This window comes from Aristolochia californica, unplaced genomic scaffold (assembly GCF_029961685.1).
Source record: "Aristolochia californica isolate CCGP_79_NKW_82.1479 unplaced genomic scaffold, dmAriCali1.0.hap1 SCAF_10, whole genome shotgun sequence".
NCBI lineage: Eukaryota > Viridiplantae > Streptophyta > Magnoliopsida > Piperales > Aristolochiaceae > Aristolochia > Aristolochia californica.
The window spans coordinates 1,128,824-1,147,161 of NW_027181771.1; the positions used below are offsets into that span (position 1 = coordinate 1,128,824).

General features: G+C 41.1%; 6 protein-coding genes across 6 annotated transcripts; 4 read left to right on the top strand and 2 right to left on the bottom strand.

The window, feature by feature from the left end:
* Positions 1 to 2,753: 2,753 nt before the first annotated feature.
* LOC137939160 (calcium-binding protein CML42-like) lies at positions 2,754 to 5,898 on the top strand (the record flags this gene model as incomplete). The annotated part of the gene is made up of 2 exons (XM_068784372.1): positions 2,754 to 2,820; positions 5,405 to 5,898. Coding segments are annotated over 2 exons (561 nt in total), but the record flags the coding sequence as incomplete, so codon positions are not given.
* Positions 5,899 to 8,507: 2,609 nt separating this feature from the next.
* LOC137966209 (unknown protein 1-like) lies at positions 8,508 to 10,392 on the top strand. The gene is made up of 2 exons (XM_068812767.1): positions 8,508 to 8,725; positions 9,408 to 10,392. Exon 2 carries the CDS (start codon positions 9,411 to 9,413, stop codon positions 10,047 to 10,049), a length of 639 nt encoding a protein of 212 aa, XP_068668868.1. The 5' UTR covers positions 8,508 to 8,725; positions 9,408 to 9,410; the 3' UTR covers positions 10,050 to 10,392.
* Positions 10,393 to 11,008: 616 nt separating this feature from the next.
* On the top strand, positions 11,009 to 13,745 carry LOC137966192 (reticulon-like protein B5). The gene is made up of 6 exons (XM_068812743.1): positions 11,009 to 11,075; positions 11,483 to 11,683; positions 11,834 to 12,014; positions 12,539 to 12,680; positions 12,772 to 12,841; positions 13,425 to 13,745. Exons 2-6 carry the CDS (start codon positions 11,497 to 11,499, stop codon positions 13,589 to 13,591), a joined length of 747 nt encoding a protein of 248 aa, XP_068668844.1. The 5' UTR covers positions 11,009 to 11,075; positions 11,483 to 11,496; the 3' UTR covers positions 13,592 to 13,745.
* Positions 13,746 to 13,829: 84 nt separating this feature from the next.
* On the bottom strand, positions 13,830 to 15,034 carry LOC137966200 (protein YCF54, chloroplastic-like). The gene is made up of 3 exons (XM_068812755.1): positions 14,748 to 15,034; positions 14,266 to 14,498; positions 13,830 to 14,122 (listed from the first exon to the last, which is right to left on the bottom strand). Exons 1-3 carry the CDS (start codon positions 14,970 to 14,972, stop codon positions 13,930 to 13,932), a joined length of 651 nt encoding a protein of 216 aa, XP_068668856.1. The 5' UTR covers positions 14,973 to 15,034; the 3' UTR covers positions 13,830 to 13,929.
* A 396-nt stretch (positions 15,035 to 15,430) lies between these two features.
* Positions 15,431 to 15,856, top strand: LOC137939167 (probable calcium-binding protein CML22). Its single transcript, XM_068784384.1, has one exon. It carries the CDS (start codon positions 15,431 to 15,433, stop codon positions 15,854 to 15,856), a length of 426 nt encoding a protein of 141 aa, XP_068640485.1.
* Positions 15,857 to 16,155: 299 nt separating this feature from the next.
* On the bottom strand, positions 16,156 to 18,196 carry LOC137939177 (proline-rich receptor-like protein kinase PERK3). The gene is made up of 2 exons (XM_068784394.1): positions 17,740 to 18,196; positions 16,156 to 17,585 (listed from the first exon to the last, which is right to left on the bottom strand). Exons 1-2 carry the CDS (start codon positions 18,194 to 18,196, stop codon positions 16,156 to 16,158), a joined length of 1,887 nt encoding a protein of 628 aa, XP_068640495.1.
* Positions 18,197 to 18,338: the final 142 nt, after the last annotated feature.

Genomic DNA, 18,338 nt, shown 5'->3' on the forward strand with positions numbered 1-18,338 from the left:
TTTATGATATTTAATTGTAGCATCCGTTTAGAAGTGGATGTAGAAAGAAAATTTTACTTGTATAAGGGATAGTCATAGTCTCTAGTATAAAGGTTTTTACATAGTTATTATTTGGACAAAACTACTTCTAACCTTCTTAGATGTGCATCTCAGAAGAAATTCTTTAGGCCGTAAATGAAACAATGATATGTAACTCTTCACATATTTAGTACATGATGAGAACATATGCAAACACTACAAGAAAATCTACCTTTGGTGATGTATTCTTTTGAGAGGAAACAACATATGTCACTAAATGGTACATATAAAGAGGAACAAATAGTCGATCATTAAATATCAAAATTCTTCGACACTAAAAAGAGTGATAATTTGCAAGTGAATTTATATATAGTCACTAAAATATTCCTCTTCCCGCTAAAATATATATATATATATATATATATAGGTGTTATGGCTCGAAGGCTCATTAAATGAATTAAAGATGAAAGTCCATGTATTGTTGCTAAAAAATATCATTAGTCACATAATGTGCTTTATGTTGCTAAAATGTTCCACCTAAAGAGTTTCTAACTACAAATTTGCAATTTATGTTGCTAAAATTATAAGTGTTTAGTTATGACTTCTTATTTTTTGTGAGTATAATTTAAAATTTAAAATATAAAATTATGAAGTAAATGATTAAGAATTTATTTTCTCTAAATCAAATTTTAACCATGAAAACATTGTTCTTAAATATTTCAACCATCATTGAAAATTTTTTAACAACAAAATGGTTCATCGCTAAATGTCCATTTTTAATAACAAAATTGCTCTTTGTAAAAGTCATCTTTAAAGACAAAAGCCAGTTTTCATTGTTAAATATATTTTTAAAGAGTAAGCTAACTTTGATCTTTGGGAGGGACTTTTAGTGACGAACATTGAGGCTCTGTTTGGAACACAGAAAGTGGAGAAAAAGGAGAAAAGAAAAGAAAAGAAAATTGTTTTTTTCTCTTGTTTTGAAGTCTATGGAAAATGAGAGAGAAAAATGTAGTTTTTCTTGTTTGGATACATCTGGAAAATAAAAAATAAAAGAAAATTAGTAATATTTTAAATTTTTTATGATTAAAAATTTCTCTCAAATTTCTATTTCTTTTCTTTTCTCCCCAAATTCCATCATTTTGTGAGAGAGAAATTATTAACTATGAGATAAAGTGATTTTTTCTCTTGTTTTCTTTTCTCTCAATGATCCTCTGCTACCAAACAACAAAAAATAACTTTCTCTCCCCTTTTATTTTCTCGTAGGTTCTAAACACACCCTAAGACGGAAATTCAATAACGCCTTTTGATGATCAAAATGTTTGTCGTTTTTATTAAATTTTTACAATGATCAGGTCACCAATTATCCATGAAAGTGTGGATAACTCGAGTTTTAAAATTTTCTCTAAAAAATCCACGAAACTGTCCACCTTTCATCTTCAGGGAGAAAACTATTTTAACCCTAAGATTTATTGTTGCTTTGATACCATATTAACAATAAGCAAAGACGCGAACAAGAAACTAAATTACACACAAATGAGTACTCAGACCAACCCTAGTTCACCTGTGTACATAACCTCCAAATGACCTTTTACAATGAGCAATGGCTGCACTAACAGAGCTATCTCTCTCATCAACACTCGTTTTTCCTCTAATGGACAATGCTTTACATGCAGTTGAGCTGCTCTTAGCACCCAAAATCCTGTGATTACCGCGTAATTTTCTACCACCTAAACCTCCTTTACTACTATCGTCTGTAATCGCCTTCGCCTTCACATTCTCCCTGCCCGTTGGATCGTCGATGTCGTCGAGATAAGTTGAGTTCATTAGTGCAAACCATTTCTGAAATGGGTTTGATAATCGCGGGTGTTTCCAAATTGTTTCCTGGTTTTTCTGTGTTTTTCCTCTGAAGAATTGGCGTGGGAGGATGTTGTCGGGTTTTAGCACTGACATGAGAGTAGAGATGAACTTCCCTGAACGGAATTTTATAAGAAATTTCATCATTCCATCGTTGAACGTCGCTGTAATCTTGAATGGTCTCCTGAAACATCGTAATAGAAGAAACAGTACAATTGGTTTCACGATTTTCTCTTAACCAAGAGCAACAAGCATTACTTGACCTTCCTCCCTGCAATTGGAAGTGACAAGCTCTAATGCCAGTGGGTTGTTTGATTTTACCTGCTTGCCAGCAGTTGTGGCCTGTTTCCTTCTTCCACGAGCTGCCGATTCTCGACTGGACTGTCGCTGTCGCCGCCGGTATTGGGTGACTCCATCACTGGAGAGATTTTGACTTTGCCCTTGAGCGCCGAGAGCTTACCCTTCACAATTTTCAGGCCAGTTGGATTGATGGGCTTTGAGCGTTCCGTCAACTCCTCGAGCGTGGAGGCCTCGAGAGCTGTTGCAGAGACTGTGGGTATGCCAGAAGAGGAGCTACCCATCGTCGGAAATTCGAAACTCTGAACGACAAAGCTTTGATCTTCCGCCCGGTGATCCTCTCCAAGAACGGAGAACTCAGAACCGGGAAGGGAGGAGAAGGAGATCCTGAACTCGAACCCATCTGTTCCCTGGGTAGAGTCGAGATCGATCTCGAAGAATGTTTCTTCTTCTTCTTCATCTGAGAAGAAGTGGAGGGACGAGTCAACGTTGCGGAAGCTGAAAGAAAAGCTTTCGCCGAGATTAATGGATTTGACGAAATCCATAACGAGAGAGAAAGAGAGAGATAAACGCGCGAAACAAAACACCCAGTTGCAGGAAGAAACTCAAACGATGAAAAGAAAGAAAAACCGAGAGAATCAGTTTCTTTCAATCAATTTAAAATTGGAAGGAAGACAAAGATGATTTACATGACATTCAACCCGCTGAATTGACTGCAATGTGAAAGGAATACCAAGACGAAGCGGATCAAACAGCGGCCACCATTGAATCCAAATCATGGAACAGAAGCACCGATAAGCAAAGGCCAGAAGAACATAGCTTCCAGGAAGCAAGAAAGAACGGCCAAGAAAAGCTGATAGTGAAACGAAGGTCGAAGCATTGAATAAAAGCAAAGGAAACGATGTTAAGAGACGAGACTCCCAACCAGATCAAATTTATTCATTACCAGAAAACAAGCTTCCTCTGAAACCGAAACCGAAACCTCAACAACTGAAAACATGGAAGAGGAGAAGCGGAAGATGATTGAAGAACAAGTGACAATGAACCCATTTTGAAGGGCAGTTGCTTTGTAGTTTAAATTTGACTGGATTTTAGGGCTTCAAATTTGTCTGCACATATCCGTCCATTTCGTATCCTTCCACCAGCTTCTTCCTTAAACAAATATCTAATCTCCATTAAATAAATTACTGATCATCATCCTGCACTAATCACAGTAACTCTAGTCATCAACAAACTCTATTGTGATCATATAATCATTATTGATGAGATTGGTGATGGATAATTCTTCCATTCAAGATTCGAAAGATCATGTGTTTATTACATGAAAAAATGTCAGTCGATTAATCATTTTACTATGAACCTGAATACAAAATGTTTTTACAACTATATGAGTACAAACTCTTATGATTATCAAGCTCACTAATGAAATTATTCATGGCTTTTAGGGTCTGTTTGGAACCCCTAGAAAAGAATTTGACCATTATTATTCCTAATAATAGCTAGTGAAAATGAGATAAATGATCAAATTCTCGTTTTTACTAACTATTTTTTGGAATAATAATGGTCAAATTCTCATTTTTTTTCTTTTCTTTTCCATTGGGTTTCAAACAGACCCTTAAGAAGACTAGATCGATCTCTATTTTCGTTTCTGGTGAATGGTCTTGATCAAAGATGTATACATATTCATATCATGGAAGATTATAATAAGTCTTGTTGTTATTATAATGGAAATCTTGTATGATATGGTTATATTTAAGTGTTCCAAAGTATGTGAGGACAAACAAAAGTCCACCATTCATTTTAAAAATGACGAGGTATACCTAATTGTGTATCCTTGTGAAAGCATCAAACCAGCTCCATATGGGGCATTTGCAGATCATCTAACCTAGTCACTTAAGTGAAAATTAAGCAGAATCAAATATTCTGATCAATCACCTATTGGTTATGATAAATAAGCAACAATTCATATTCGAGATTGGTTCTTTTAGTGCAAATACTGTAGAAGGTCAAATGGAGGATAGAGAAGATGGTAGTTTTCTTTTGTAGAAACTCAAGGAAAAGGGTCCAATTTTGCTTTAGTTGTGAGTCTTTTATTAGAGTGACAATTCAATGAGGAATATGACAAGGGCCTAATCGTACTTTTTATGAAATTTAGGTCCAAAGTCGATACCAAAAAGGCTAGTTAAATTAATTAAAAAGTCTATTATTCAACTAATAAACTTAAGATCGTTCAATTCATTTGTCCATGTGGGATTATTCTCTAATACTCTTCTTCTAGGTAAAAATGACTGGCAAATTATTTTTCATTTAAGAAAAACAATTCATATTTGTGCCAATTTTTTGGATGGAAAAATTATTCAATTCATTCGTCTAAAAATGTGAAAGAGAATTAAGAAAATGAGTTTTCTATTTCTCCGATATAAAATTATAATTAAAATAAACCAAAAAGTACTAAAGTGATTTCCAATCATCCACCTCTTCCTTTAACTATATATTGATTATTTATAAAATTATTTATTTCCTTTCTATAGTAAACACAAATATTATAATTATTTTCTTATTATTTACTATGGCGGCACAAATACAAGAAAAATTTCTATCAAAGGGAATTATTTCAAGGAAAAAAATTCTAATCAGGAAATTAATCAAAAGAAAAAAAAATCGACATTCAATCTTGTCGAAGCACAAACAATTCATTGAAGTTTGGTTTGTTTATACATACATATATATACAAAAAAAAATAATACTTATGGACTCACCTAGTGAGGAGATTCCGATAAAAACAAAAAAAAGTATACACATCCAACAACCGCTCCAAGACAGGGCACCATGGGGTTACAAGATAGGGTTGGTTTTCTTCTAACCCATCATAATATAATGTAATGTCTAGTATAGTGGGCACGTTTTCTTGAACCATACTAATTAGTTTCATTTAATTAGTTTTTAAATAAAATTTTAAGGATATATATAATATATAGATATATTATTTTATTTTTCTGAGTTGACCCGATTTTCCTGGAGGCTGACCTCTGACCAGATTCCACGTTCCAAACACTACGAATGGAAAAGTATTCGAGTCATAATGCGCGTCTCACGCGTCTTCTTCGCGACAAAATCAAAGGCGATCTTCTTCAAAAAAACGCTACTTAACAACTAATCACCGCCTTCATCAGTTGCCCTGCTCAGAACAGAATCCCGTCATCGAGCCGGATGGGTGCCCAACCGATTCCGTTACAGCCCCCGAGCCCTTCCTCCTCCTTCTGCCTCCGCCGCATCTTCGACCTCTTCGACCACAACCATGACGGGGTCATCACCTTCCCGGAGCTCTCCCAGGCGCTGGAGCGGCTGGGCCTGGAGCCGGACGCGTCTCAGCTGGAGGTGACGGTGCAGTCGTATATGAAACCCGGGAACGAGGGCCTGCAGTACGACGACTTCGAGGCGCTGTACCAGTCACTGGGGGACGCCTGCGGGGAGGAGGACGACGAGAGCGTTAGCGATCGCGACGAGTCGGATTTGTCCGAGGCGTTCAAGGTGTTCGACGAGGACGGAGATGGGTACATCTCGGCTAGCGAACTGCAGGCTGCGCTCAACAAGCTGGGGTTGGCAGAGTGGGGAGAGATCGATCGGGTGCACCAGATGATCTGCTCTGTAGATCAGAATCGAGATGGGCAGGTAGATTTCCTCGAGTTCAAGCACATGATGCAGAGTGTAACAGTTCGATCATCGTAAAAAACCGAAGAAGAAAAAATTCTCCACCGTGTGGATTTTTGTTATTCCGGTGGGATTTTGGGTTTATTTTCCGGTGTTCATAACAACATATATACTTGCAATGAAATCACTATTTGGAACTACCAGAAAACAAAGATTATTTCTCATTATGATTGATACAAATACTCCATTAATAAGATTACAACTTTCTCATTGAAAAAGGACAAATGATGTTACAAACTTTCTTCACTTTTTCAATAAATAAATAAATAACTTACCAACTTGTTACATCCTGATTATCATCAGCACTAAGAAATCTACAGTTAAAACCTAAAAAAATGGTGTGAGATTTGTGTTAATGGTGAGGGAACTTCAGAGCCTCCATCTGGATCTTCCAAGACTTGATTACTGCCCACTAGTCACTGTAAATTGTCCGAAATCCTGCATGATTCCTGAAGGAGACACACAAACGCATCCAACATGAAAAAACGAAACGTTAAAATGTCATGTGTTTTCCTCCATTTGAGGCTCAAACATTGCAGGATGAACATGTAACAGAATAATGGATCAAGCCTGAAGAACTTCCAGTGGCAGAAAGCTTTTGGATAACCTGAAGCCAGACTTAAAACTCGAGTTTTCGGTATAAACTGGTATATGTAAAAACCCTTGATCTCGAAAGAGGCTTTACTGTTGCTCCAGGGCAAGTATCAGCAAAACCTGTTGACCGACGCAAATGTCTGGGTGTCTGGAACCCATTTGACAAACTACATTCCAATGTCAAATTCTTTGCTGAAATCTCAGTCACCTGCTTTGAGAGAAAAAAATCCAAAATAAATTCATAAATGACTTCCAAGAGTGACTCTTCAGAAATCTCAGTCACCTAGAATCGCAATCTGAATCAAATGTTAATCTCCGTGCTACACGTGAACATGACTCTCCCAGAGGCTTCTTATGAGGAGCAAGGATCAGCTCTTCACGTCCAGGAGCAAAGGGATCGAAGACATGGCTCTTTGGAGTACTAACATCTGGACTTGAACCTGTGAACTCAGTTCCATCACTATTTGATGAAGTCAATCTTAACGATGTTGAAGAGGGTGAGATGGAAGTAAGGGGTGTTTCACTTCCAGCAACTGCAATCTCATTTCTTCTATCTGGAAGAGGAATGGAGGGTCCTAAATGGTTACAGTCAAACACATTGCAATGATTGGCATCTTTAATTTGTGCAATTTTGGTTGCCTCCAAGCAACAGGATTCTGGAGAAGAACAGGGTATTCCTGACTCCATTTGGTCTGTCCTAATCTGAGACGCCATATCATGGATGCAATAGAAGAAGAAAAACATGCAAAATTAACACAGATATACAAGCAGAGAAGTAGAGGAAAACTAAGAGAGGAGAACTCGGTTTCTGTGCTAAATCATCTCTTATCCTGCCAGCTCTCCAAACTAAAGAAAGATTCCAATGAATTTCTTTGGCAGAACCATATATGACATTGTAATCGAAAACTTAATCTCTGCAAGAAAACTTAATCAACAGGGAGAACATCGTTCAGAATTTCAGACACAATGAGAACTAAAAAAGCCAAATACATTTCATTAGCTTCTGAAAAAAAAAAAGATTAGAGAAATTAACGTCAATTAACCGATTCAAAGCAACAAGCAAAACAACCTCTCCCCAAACCAACCGCTCTCAAAAAAAAAAAAAAAAAACGGGGCTGCCCTTACAAGTAAAAATTCCTTGATTACCCAATTTCAATTTTCTACCAACAAACTGAAAACAAGAAAATACCCTAAACCCTAATGCCTTCAATTTACCACATTCGTGTGTAAAAATCTAAATCAATAGACCAGATAGCCGTTCCAGTTAAGAAAATCAAGCAGTGGGTATAAGAACTCCCATATGGAATGTAACAGGACAACAAAAACCCAGCATATCTTCAACATACGGAATGAGAAAAGCAGCACCAAGAATTTTCCAAATTCATAACAATCAGTCAACATCTTGCTAGCCAAACAAAGGCAGTAAACGCAAAAGAGGGTTCAAAATTACCTGAAGATTTATGATACTTTTGGTGCAGAAAATGGAGGGAAAGAACAGGGAAGGGAAACGGAAAGAGGAATCAGTTCTTTACTCCTCTCAAGAAGCGCCCAGGATGAGGGCTTCAGGCGATCCGAGTATGGCTCTTCCGGCCAATCGAAGGATGCCACGACCGCCATTGTAGCTGGAATCTCTTGGGACTGGCAGTGGCATTGATAATAGATAAATAATGAAAAGCCAGTTTATGGCTTCTCGGCGAGGAATTCGGCTGGAAAAATGAACATCTGTGTTTTTTATCCAAGTAAAATCACAGACAGGCAGTTTCCATGGATTATACAATTGCAGAAAAAAAAATTAACAAATAATTCTTTTTATTTCCAAAATTTTCATCTAAATTAAAATTATGGTGAAAAATGTCCTTATCATTATGATTTTAATATTTTAATTTCAATTATTTAAAACTTTATATTTTTATTCAATATAATTTTGATAAATAAATGAAGACAAATGATATTGAGAAGCGGCAACTTCCTTCCATTATCTTCCCTTCAGTGGAAAAAACAGCTTTCACTTTCCAATTTGATGGATTGATTCCCTCACTTGGCATTTGGCAAGCCATGCGGAAGGGATGTTGTGGGAAATTTCTTTTTCGACGTCCGATTTTAATCCCTTTATTGCCTTCCCTCTCTTTCAGGCCCTTGGCTTTCCCTCCAGTTTCTGCACAGGACTGTTTCTCCATTCTCCAGTCTTGACAGGCTTCAGTCGTCTTATGCATCTACTCCCATAGCTCCTCGGACGTTGAAGAGTGTTCAGGTATTTCGAATTACGGTCTTTAATGGTTGCGAATTTGTGCATTTCTCGTTCTTCGTCTCTGATTGCGTGAGCAATGCAGATTTTATTGCGTTTCTGTGATTTTACTGTAGTGGGTTATTCATATTCTTGGACGGTGATTGTTTGCAGCGTGGTAGTCAGGGGTTTTGGGTCGGTTTCCATTTTCCGTGTATGTGAATTTTGGGTTTTGTTTGTTTGAGTTATATTACAGCAATAATGCAGTTTCTTATGGAGATTTAAGGTTTTAGTAGTATGATTCGTTGGTAGAGATTCCGTTTTATCGTTATCTTGGCATGAGTCCCACTGCGTTTCTCAAGATCATTGTGTTTTCCTGGAATTTTTGGTCCGCTTCATTAGTGAAGATTTCGTTACGGTTGTCTGGTTTATCTCTTTCTTGGCATGAGTCTGCTACATTTCGATCGCTTTAGCGTTTCATTGACTGTCATCTAATTTTTTGTTTTTTTGCGATTTCAATTAGGGAACCGATTTTCTGGGGACATGTTGCTCTGCATTTTGCGGTTTTACTATTGAACCTAAATCGAACTTTTGCTCTTCTCCTGTTCATTATCTTCTTTTAGATATTGCAATGCAGCCATGAAAGAGTCAAATCGTGTCTCTGTGTTAATTCTCTCCTTTCTTTATCGTTTACATTAATTTTTTCCAGGGTATGGGTTCGGAGATTAGGATTGAGAAGCTGGAATCCGCAATACCTTGTTCTACCTGTGAATCTTCTTACTTGGACGGAATCGGGATTACAGAAAATAAAGATGCCAACACTATGGGGCCTAGGACTCCTGCAGACAGAGGAAATGAGATTGCAGTGGTGGGTAGTGACTCTCCCCTTACTTCAAGCTCAGCTTCTTCAACACCATTAAGAGAAAAAGTCTCCGATTCTGATGCAACTGAATGGACTGGTCCAACTCCTGATATTTGCACTCCCAGAAGTCATGTTTTCAACTCCTTCGCTCCTGGACCTGAGGAACTGGCCCTTGCACCTCGTAAGAAGCCTCTTGGAGAATCAAGCTCACGAGTAGCACGAAAGTTAAAATTTGACTCAGATAGCAGGTCCTTGGAGAAGGGTGTAGGTGGCGATGAATCCAGAGAGAGTATCTTGGAAGCCATGGTGGATGAGATATCATCAAAGAATTTGCCTCCGGAAAATGGTCCATTTGTTCAGTTTGAGACACCTAAACATTTGCCCAGATTAACTGGTATTGCTGAAACCTGTCCAGAAGCACCCATGAAACCTCTTGGGAGGTCAAAGGCTTTAACTGATACAAGTTTATGTCGAAAGCTGGAGTTTTGAATCAGGCTGGAGCTCATTGCAGCCTAGTAATGGTTCTTTAGAAACTTTTTGTGTTCAAATTAAGGCATTCGATTTCTGTTTTGTTACCATTAAAGCATACTGATGATGCTGAGCAAACTGTATCAGTTGGCTACGATGCCTGCAATGGCGACAATCGATGCATTGCTTTATTTCCAAAGGGGATAAATGACCTTCAGATGCTGGTTGGGTTGTCATTTCTGGTGAGGAAGATGGAGGTGAGTCGGATGACACAGCTGAGGAAGAAGAAGAACGTATTGGAGTACGTGTTTGCGTTTCACTCAAGAGAGAAAAAAATTAGCTATTTGGGTAAGGATTAGGGCGTGGCAGCCAAAATTGATAATTTTCTCTACTGTTTTTGCAATTATTTAAAAAAAATTATTTTTATTTTTAGTACTATTTTCCAAAACAGTTTAAAAATGGGTTATGTATATCAATTAAATTGACTTCTATTATAAAAAAAAAATACCTAGACCACAACTGATCTAATACGAAATGATTATATCTCAACCGTTCAATCATGATTGTATAGTTGAGATAGTAGTTGATGAAACGATTATCTCAACCTTTCGATCACTATTGGATGATTGAGATAGTCGTTGATCATAATTGGATGACTGAGATAGTGTTTCATTATCGAATGTTTCTAATAATCTCGTTTTTAGTTTTATTTTACAAAATTATTTTGATATACGTGAAACGACGAAACCACCCTTGATGGAAGCCCTTTCCTTCACTCATGGACATGTAATTTATTGACAGGAGGGTGAACGCTAACGTAAATTCATGTATGCCTTCTCAAATGACATTGTCGTGCCACGTGGAATCCCGTGATTTCTCGATAGAATGATGACGTGGATAATTCCTGCCCGTCTATTTCCATGCTGAAAGAAAGGACGCGTTATGCTCTCGCTGCGTCGTTCTGCCTTCGTTGGGTTTTGAGAGGAGGTAAGAAACAGAGAGAACAGGGGAGGAGAATCAGAATTCTGATCGCGGATATCTTTCAAGGTATCGTTTTCTGGATCTTCGTTTTCGTTTGGCACGGCTATTGTGTTAATGCTGTCAATGCGGTTCTGTTTTCTGTTCTGCTCAGTTTTTGCTTCATAGCTTCAGGTGATTTCACGTGAAATGATCGTTCGACATGGATTTTCCGGATTTGTTTCCTTCGTCGTATTGATAAGCTGATTGATGAATCGAAGGACGGAAGTTCCAGTTCTGCGAATGTCTTTGCTATTTCATTGTTTTTTTTTTTCTGTTTCCAAAATTCATCTCAACCTCGTGATCTCATCAACGTCAAATGAATAGGTTTTCTTGTTTGTTTCAGATTTCTTTTCGCTCCCTCTTCTCATCTGTTGTCCTATTTGGAAACAATTGATATGATTCCAAATGATCTTGTTGAGCTTCATCTTTGCTAGAGTTGTAGAGGAGGATGTCTGGACCCATTGAAGAAACTGGTTCAGAGTCGCTCATGGATAACATCAAATTGAAGCTTCATCACCATGACGAGTCCACTTCGTCGTCTGATTCCGATAATGATAGGTCCTCACTCTCATCGAAGAAGTTCCGGTTGTTTGGAAGGAAGAAGCCTGTTCATTCGGCCCTCGGGGGAGGGAAATGTAATCTACTTTTCCCCTAATTTTTATTGAAGCTTTCTCCTTTCCTAGTTTTGTCTGTTCAAGACATATTTCAATGCCCCAGTTTCTTCAATGGGATCATCCTGTTTCTGACGAATCAATTTTTCCTTTTTTTTTTTCCCATCTTGTCAGCTGCTGATATTATTTTGTGGAGAAACAAGCAGATTTCAGCGGCCATACTTGTTGGAGCAACTGTTCTGTGGCTTCTCTTTGAGTGGCTTGGTTATCACTTGCTCACTTTTGTCTGCCATGCTCTAATTCTTTCCCTAGGACTATTGTTCAGCTGGTCAAATGTATCTTGTGCCTTTAATCGGTAATATTTTTTCACTGATTAGTGTCTAGTGTAACTGGTCATATGTTTTCTTGGCTTACGGGTAATAAATCTAAGCACTTTATAGACCCAGATAATGCATATGAAGTCAGAGGGTATCCTTCACAGTTTATTCTATTTGATTTCTCTTGAAGGCTGCTATCCTCCAGTTGCTTTATTTCTAAATATGAAAATCACAATGAAAGATTACTGAGCATTATGAAACAATATAAGAGTCAGAAGGCTGTTTTAGATTCATTTTCAGCTTTTCGAAAGAATTTAATCTGTTGGTCAGGTTCTACCTTGAAACATATCTTGGGTGCTTATAAAATTAAGAATTTCAGTCACCCTCTTACCTCCATGTTTATAGCCAACAGGGAAAGATATATCCTAAAGTTGACAGCTATTGCTAGCATTCCTTAAAGCTACTGTAAATTCTAACAAAAAATCTCTTGGTTTTCTATCTATGTTACTAAGGAAAAGCTGAATGTTGTATGTTTGCTTTATCCACCTGTCTTCAAAACCAGATCTATGCCCACATTTCCTGAAGTTGTTTTACCTGAAGACCTGTTTGTGAGCGTTGCCCTGTCACTGAGATATGAAATGAGTCGAGCTAGCACTACATTTAGAGAGGTTGCCTCTGGTAAAGATTTGAAGAAGTTTCTCATGGTAACATTTCTATGCATAACATGGCCTTTAGCTTTTCAGTTGCTTCATGTATGTCTTTGTCTTAAAGAAGTGGACTCCATTGTCTTTGTAGGTGATTGCTTCTTTGTGGGTACTGTCTGTGGTTGGCAGGTGGTTCAGTTTCTTGACCCTCATCTATATGGGTGAGTTGTTATCCTATGTTTCTGCTTTGTTTCCATCCTTTGATGAACTGCAACATTTTATGCAGTTACTGGACCTGCACTAGTGAAAAAGCATCGGTAATGACGTTGGGGAGCTAGATATCAGATCATGTTTTTCCAGCTGATTCTCAGTCAGCTTTTCATATTCTTTGATCATTTCTTACATTTTTGTGAACCCAATATAGAGATGAACCATCTTGAGGCACATCTTTTACGTGAGACTATAATCTAATCCATTCATTCATGTATGTCTCATGTAAATAAACACTTCTGATTGCCTCTCATGCTGAGACAATGTCTAGATATCCAGGAGTCTTTAAATGCCACAATTACACTTAATTCAGTGTTGTGTGTGAATTTTCTGATACTGACTATGAAGAAAATTTTGACTCCCTGAGTACAAACAAACCACAGCTTCATTATCAGCTTTATCTTCCTAAACCAGATGAACAATACTTGGATTCTAGTTTTTCATTTTTCATCTGCTTATTCCCTCTAATAAACTGGTTTCCTACATTTTCGGTTAACTGATCTATTTAGCTGCCTCTTTCTCTGCGTCTTGAAGTTTTTGTGATACTGCACACCGTGCCATTTTTGTACGAACAGCATGAGGACATTGTGGATAATTATGCTGAGAAGGGATGGATAGAAATCCAAAAACAATACAAAGTGTTGGATGAAAAGCTGCTCCAGAAGATGCCCAGATGCCCCTTCAAGGACAAGAAGCTCTGAGGAACGAAGCTCTTCTTTCCCCTTTATTTGGTTGTTATGTTTCTCAGGGTAGCGTGTACCATGATACTATTGAAATTTAGCTGCTGATGCTTGTTTGTTCAATTTCTTATCTATGTTTCTCATATTAACCTCTGAGAAAATCAAGACTTGTGGATCGTTGCTGTTCAGTTGCCAATTTTTTATGAGTTCGTTTTTTTACTTGTTTAAAGGCAAGGATGCTCATTTGCAAACCAGTAACTCTGCGACAAATTCAATCTGATAATTATAATCTAAAACTACTACCAAAAACAAAAAACAAAACAAAAAAAAAGGAAGAATTAGAAGAAAAACACCTCTATTCATGCTTGCACCTTCCCGGCTCCTGGTGGCAAAAATTTCTCCCACCACCCATACTCGTATTTGGGGTACGGCGCCACCCATTTCTCCGGCTCCTCGAACTTCAATTCGGTTGGATTGGAAGCCAGAGCCTCTTCAAGACTATCTGCCTCGAAGTTCTCTGCCAGCACCCGATCCAGTCTCAGCTTCATAAACCTGTTGCAGTAATGGGCGAACGAACAATGAGAAAAGAACTAGATTGCTTGATTTGATTGAATTGGATGAATGTTGGAATAGTCCCATATCATTCCAAGATTAGAAAAAATCCTGGCATTATAGCTTGGGAGACAATGGCTTACGTGATCCAAGGGCCATTGGTTGAGACGAGGGCAACGGCGGGTCTCTTCAACCTTTTGGTGATTGCGGGGAATTTGTCTAAGAACTTAGGTTCGATTAGGAGCCAGAAATCCTGCTCCTTGTTGCGCTCCTCGAAGTTCCTCAGCCGCTCGAACATGAGCTCCTGGAAATGCTCTTCTTCGTCAAGCATGAACTTCGCATTCGCCACTACGAAATAGTATTTCTTGGGTTTCTCCTACAGAAGAAAACATTCCGAAAGAGCGTGATTTCAGAATCTTCGTTTTTGAACAATTTAAACACCACGAATCCTTCGTTTTCTTCAGTCATAAATAATGCAATGAAATTAAACGAAATTCTGGATTTGAATTTTAAGCCATTCGAGTGACCCTGTGGGAAACATTCACTGAGTTTTGAGAGAAAGGAATTGTCCTAATTCTAGAGATTTCTTAGAGAAATCGAGCCGCAAGGAGAGAGAAATTCCAACCTGTTCAGCAGGATCAGAGGATCCGAGCTGGTTGGAATCAACGGCGATGGCTTTCGTGACGGCTGCAGACCGTGAGAAGCTTCTCTTGTCCGCGAGAAACAGACCTTTGATCCGACCTGCAAACGGTCCGGAAATGAACTTAGGTGGGAAGGAGATGGACGGGAAAGCTCTCTCGCTCTGAATCGCCGGGAAGCCGGCGCAAGAGCCGAGAGATAGAGCTGCCATTTTCCGATGATAAAGCGACTTCGGGAGCTGATAGAGTGAGCTCTGGAATTTGGAGAACTTGCAGAGGGATCTTATCTACACGTATCAGAAGGAATTCCTTTTCCGCTTTTACCCTTAAAAAGTCACAGGTCCGAAGTATGGGCAGACTCGGAATCGGAATCCGACTCAGGCCTGAAATTAAGAAATGTTAGAGAGAACAAACTGGAACGATTAGCTCCAAATAGCAGACTCTGCTCCCAGCCTGAAATTATCTAACAGCACCGATCACCATTCCTAAACCATTAATTAGAACTGGTTTAACAACTTAAATCACCCTATTCTTAGAAATCAAACAAACCAAAACCCAAATCCGCATCAACTGTAAGCACCTGTAGCCTCTCTGCATCATTCGTTTCCCAGAGCAATGGCTCCATATTATATATAAACCCTCCGACCCCACTTCCAGACTCCCGGCAGCAATGGCAGAAATCAACATACAAGAGATAATCGGCCTGGCGCGAGCCCTCCCGCCGGGCATCACCGACGAGGACGTCCGCATGGCGTTCCCTGACCTTTGTCCGGCCATCGGGGTGGAGCTGACGGTGGAGGAGTTCGAGCAGCTGTGCCGCAGGTGGGCGGAGAAGGATGCCGGGGAGGAGGAGGAGGAGGAGGAGGAGGAGGAGGTGCTAGAGGCGTTCCGGGTGTTCGACGCCGACGGGGACGGGAGGATCAGCAAGGAGGAGCTTGGGGAGGCATTGAAGAAGATGGGGCACGCGCAAGAGGGGGAGGACGAGGAGCTGTGCGGGAGGATGATTAGCGCGGTGGACGGGAACGGCGACGGGTACGTGGATTTTGAGGAGTTCAAGCTCCTGCTGGCGGCCAAGGCGGCGAGTGAAGGGCTTTGAACTGCGGAAATGTTTCGGGTTTCTTCGAAGATGTAATTTCGGTTTGCTGTTAATCCAATGCCACGTAATTGTCTAATTTCGGATTAATGAGAAATGGTTAAGGCCTAAGGGCAAAGGCTGATTCCAAGGATTCCCAGGAGACTTGTAGCGAGGAAAAGAAATTCCAGTCAAAGTAAACGAAACTACTGTTCTATCCTTTACAAGCTGATGACGCTCTCGGATTAAATGTATTGAATTGACAGCTTTTTAGTCATTTTTTAGCTGATTAAACTACGCACCAGTGGCGCACTTTCGTGTCCTCATGGCGACCATGAGCCCATAGTAGGCTCAGAGGGTCGAGAGCTCAACGTGCCGGAAAATCTGTCGCTGATAATCTCCGGCACCGGCTCCAACGCCACCAGCATCGGTTCCGGTTTGTTGGGAACGGTGACCTCCGCTAGAACCTTCCTCAACACCCCCAGCACCTCCCCCGTCTCCGGCCGCTCATGCCTGAAGGATCGCACACACCGGCAAGCCAAGTTGAACACCTCCCTGATCGAACCCGGTTCTGTCTCTTTTCCGAGCCGCGGGTCCATGATCTTCTCCATCTCCGGTTCTCCGCCACCTTCTATTGTCTCCACTACCTCTCTTGCGCACTGCACGATCGACTCCGCCCCTCCGGAGGCGGTAGCCTGCACCGCCCTCCGCCCAGTCACCAGCTCCAGCAGCACGATCCCGAAGCTGTACACGTCGCTCGCCTCCGATACCTGTCCCGCCGGGAAACAGTCCGGGTCGAGGTACCCTAACGTTCCCTTCACCTCCGTCGAGACGTGCGTCATCTCCGACGGCACCACCTTCGACACGCCCAAGTCCGACAGCTTCGCCTCCCCGTTCTCCGTCAGTAGCACGTTTCCCGGCTTGACGTCTCGGTGCACCACCCTGGTGGAATGCAGGTAAGCAAGCCCCTCCGCCACGTCTACTGCGATCCTCACCCGGTGATCCCACGAAAGCTCTCCGTGGCGGAGAGCAGAGGCGAGGGTGCCCCCAGCCATGTACTCGTAGACCAAGATGTGCTCCCTCCGCTGCACGCAGTACCCTACCAGAGTCGCCAGGCTCCGGTGGCAGAGTTTCGCCAGGATCTCCAACTCCTGGTAGAACTCGTCTACTTTCCGCTTTAGATATATCTTCTTGATGGCGACACACTGACCGGAGGGAAGGGTTCCGAGGTAAACCCTTCCGGCGCCGCCCTGCCCCAAGAGGAGTTTCCGGTCGAAGCCGTTCGTCGCGGCCCTGAGCTCCTTCTTCGTGAAAATGTATAGACCGTCAGTAGGAAGCGGAGATTTTATCGTAGCTGTCGAGTATCCGTCTTTGAACTCTCTCCGTTTACGAACGGCGAGAAACGCGAGAACGAGACCTAGGACTATAAACACGACCGCCCCCGCCGCTATGCCGGCGGCTATTTTTGCGGTGGAGTTCTTCTTCTTACTCGACTGAGAGGTCTTGCTTGAAGAGGATGGAGGAGAAGGGATAAGGTCGCTGGTGCCGAGATCGGGGACACTGTCTAGGACTTGAACCATGCAGAGGACATAAGACTGGAAATGCCGCCTTTCAGGCCACGAGGCCCAGATTCCGATCGTTGTCGCCATGCCGCAAGAAACGAATTCTTTGCTTTTGGTCACATCGAGGAGAGCAAACGTGGCTGCGATGACCGCGTTCTGGCAGGTGGTGCAGCTCGCCTGGTTCGACAGATCTGTCATCAAATTCAAACACCGATGAGCCTCATTACAATCTCCCAGAACCCCCTCCCCAATCAATTTCTTGGCTTAAACTCGATCATGTATGTAATCGTAGAAGAAACTGAGAAGGCAGATTCAATGATTCCAATAATTCGAATGATCGATTACCTTTCCCCTTGGTACAAGTACGAATCGGGTCGGAAAGATTAACAGTAGAGCGAATATGGGCGACGGTGCCGTACAGGCACGGCCGAGTTCCAACACCGCCAGTAGCATTAATGTTGCAGCGGTCACCAGATAGAACAAGCGATGACCGGACGAGTCCATTTCTTACGATAAAGGAGGTAAACCTATCAGAGCAGGCTGACGCGTTCGTTTGAGGAAGAAAAGCCTGACCGGAGATGTTAGAATACTGGACGCCGGCAAACAAGTAAGCCGCAGACACGTACCAGCAGCAGTTCCCGGGGTTGACGCCCGTGTAGTTAGCGTGGCAGAATGACGGAATCAGGCCGGATGCCGCCGGGAGATCGTAAGGGCACGTGGCCGCCTCCACGGCGGTGAAGAAGAAGACGACGAGGATGATAGCCGCCAGGAGCGGCAGGGGCTGTGGGTGACGACGGCGCATTTTATTGCATCGTCGGGGATCAGAGCTTAGAAGTTGTCTTTTATGGAGTAGAGACCAGAGAGTGTTTGGTGAAATTTCTGGGGGTTGACTTTGGCTTTGTGAAATTTCAGTCTTCGCATATGATTACGGAAATTTCTGGGGG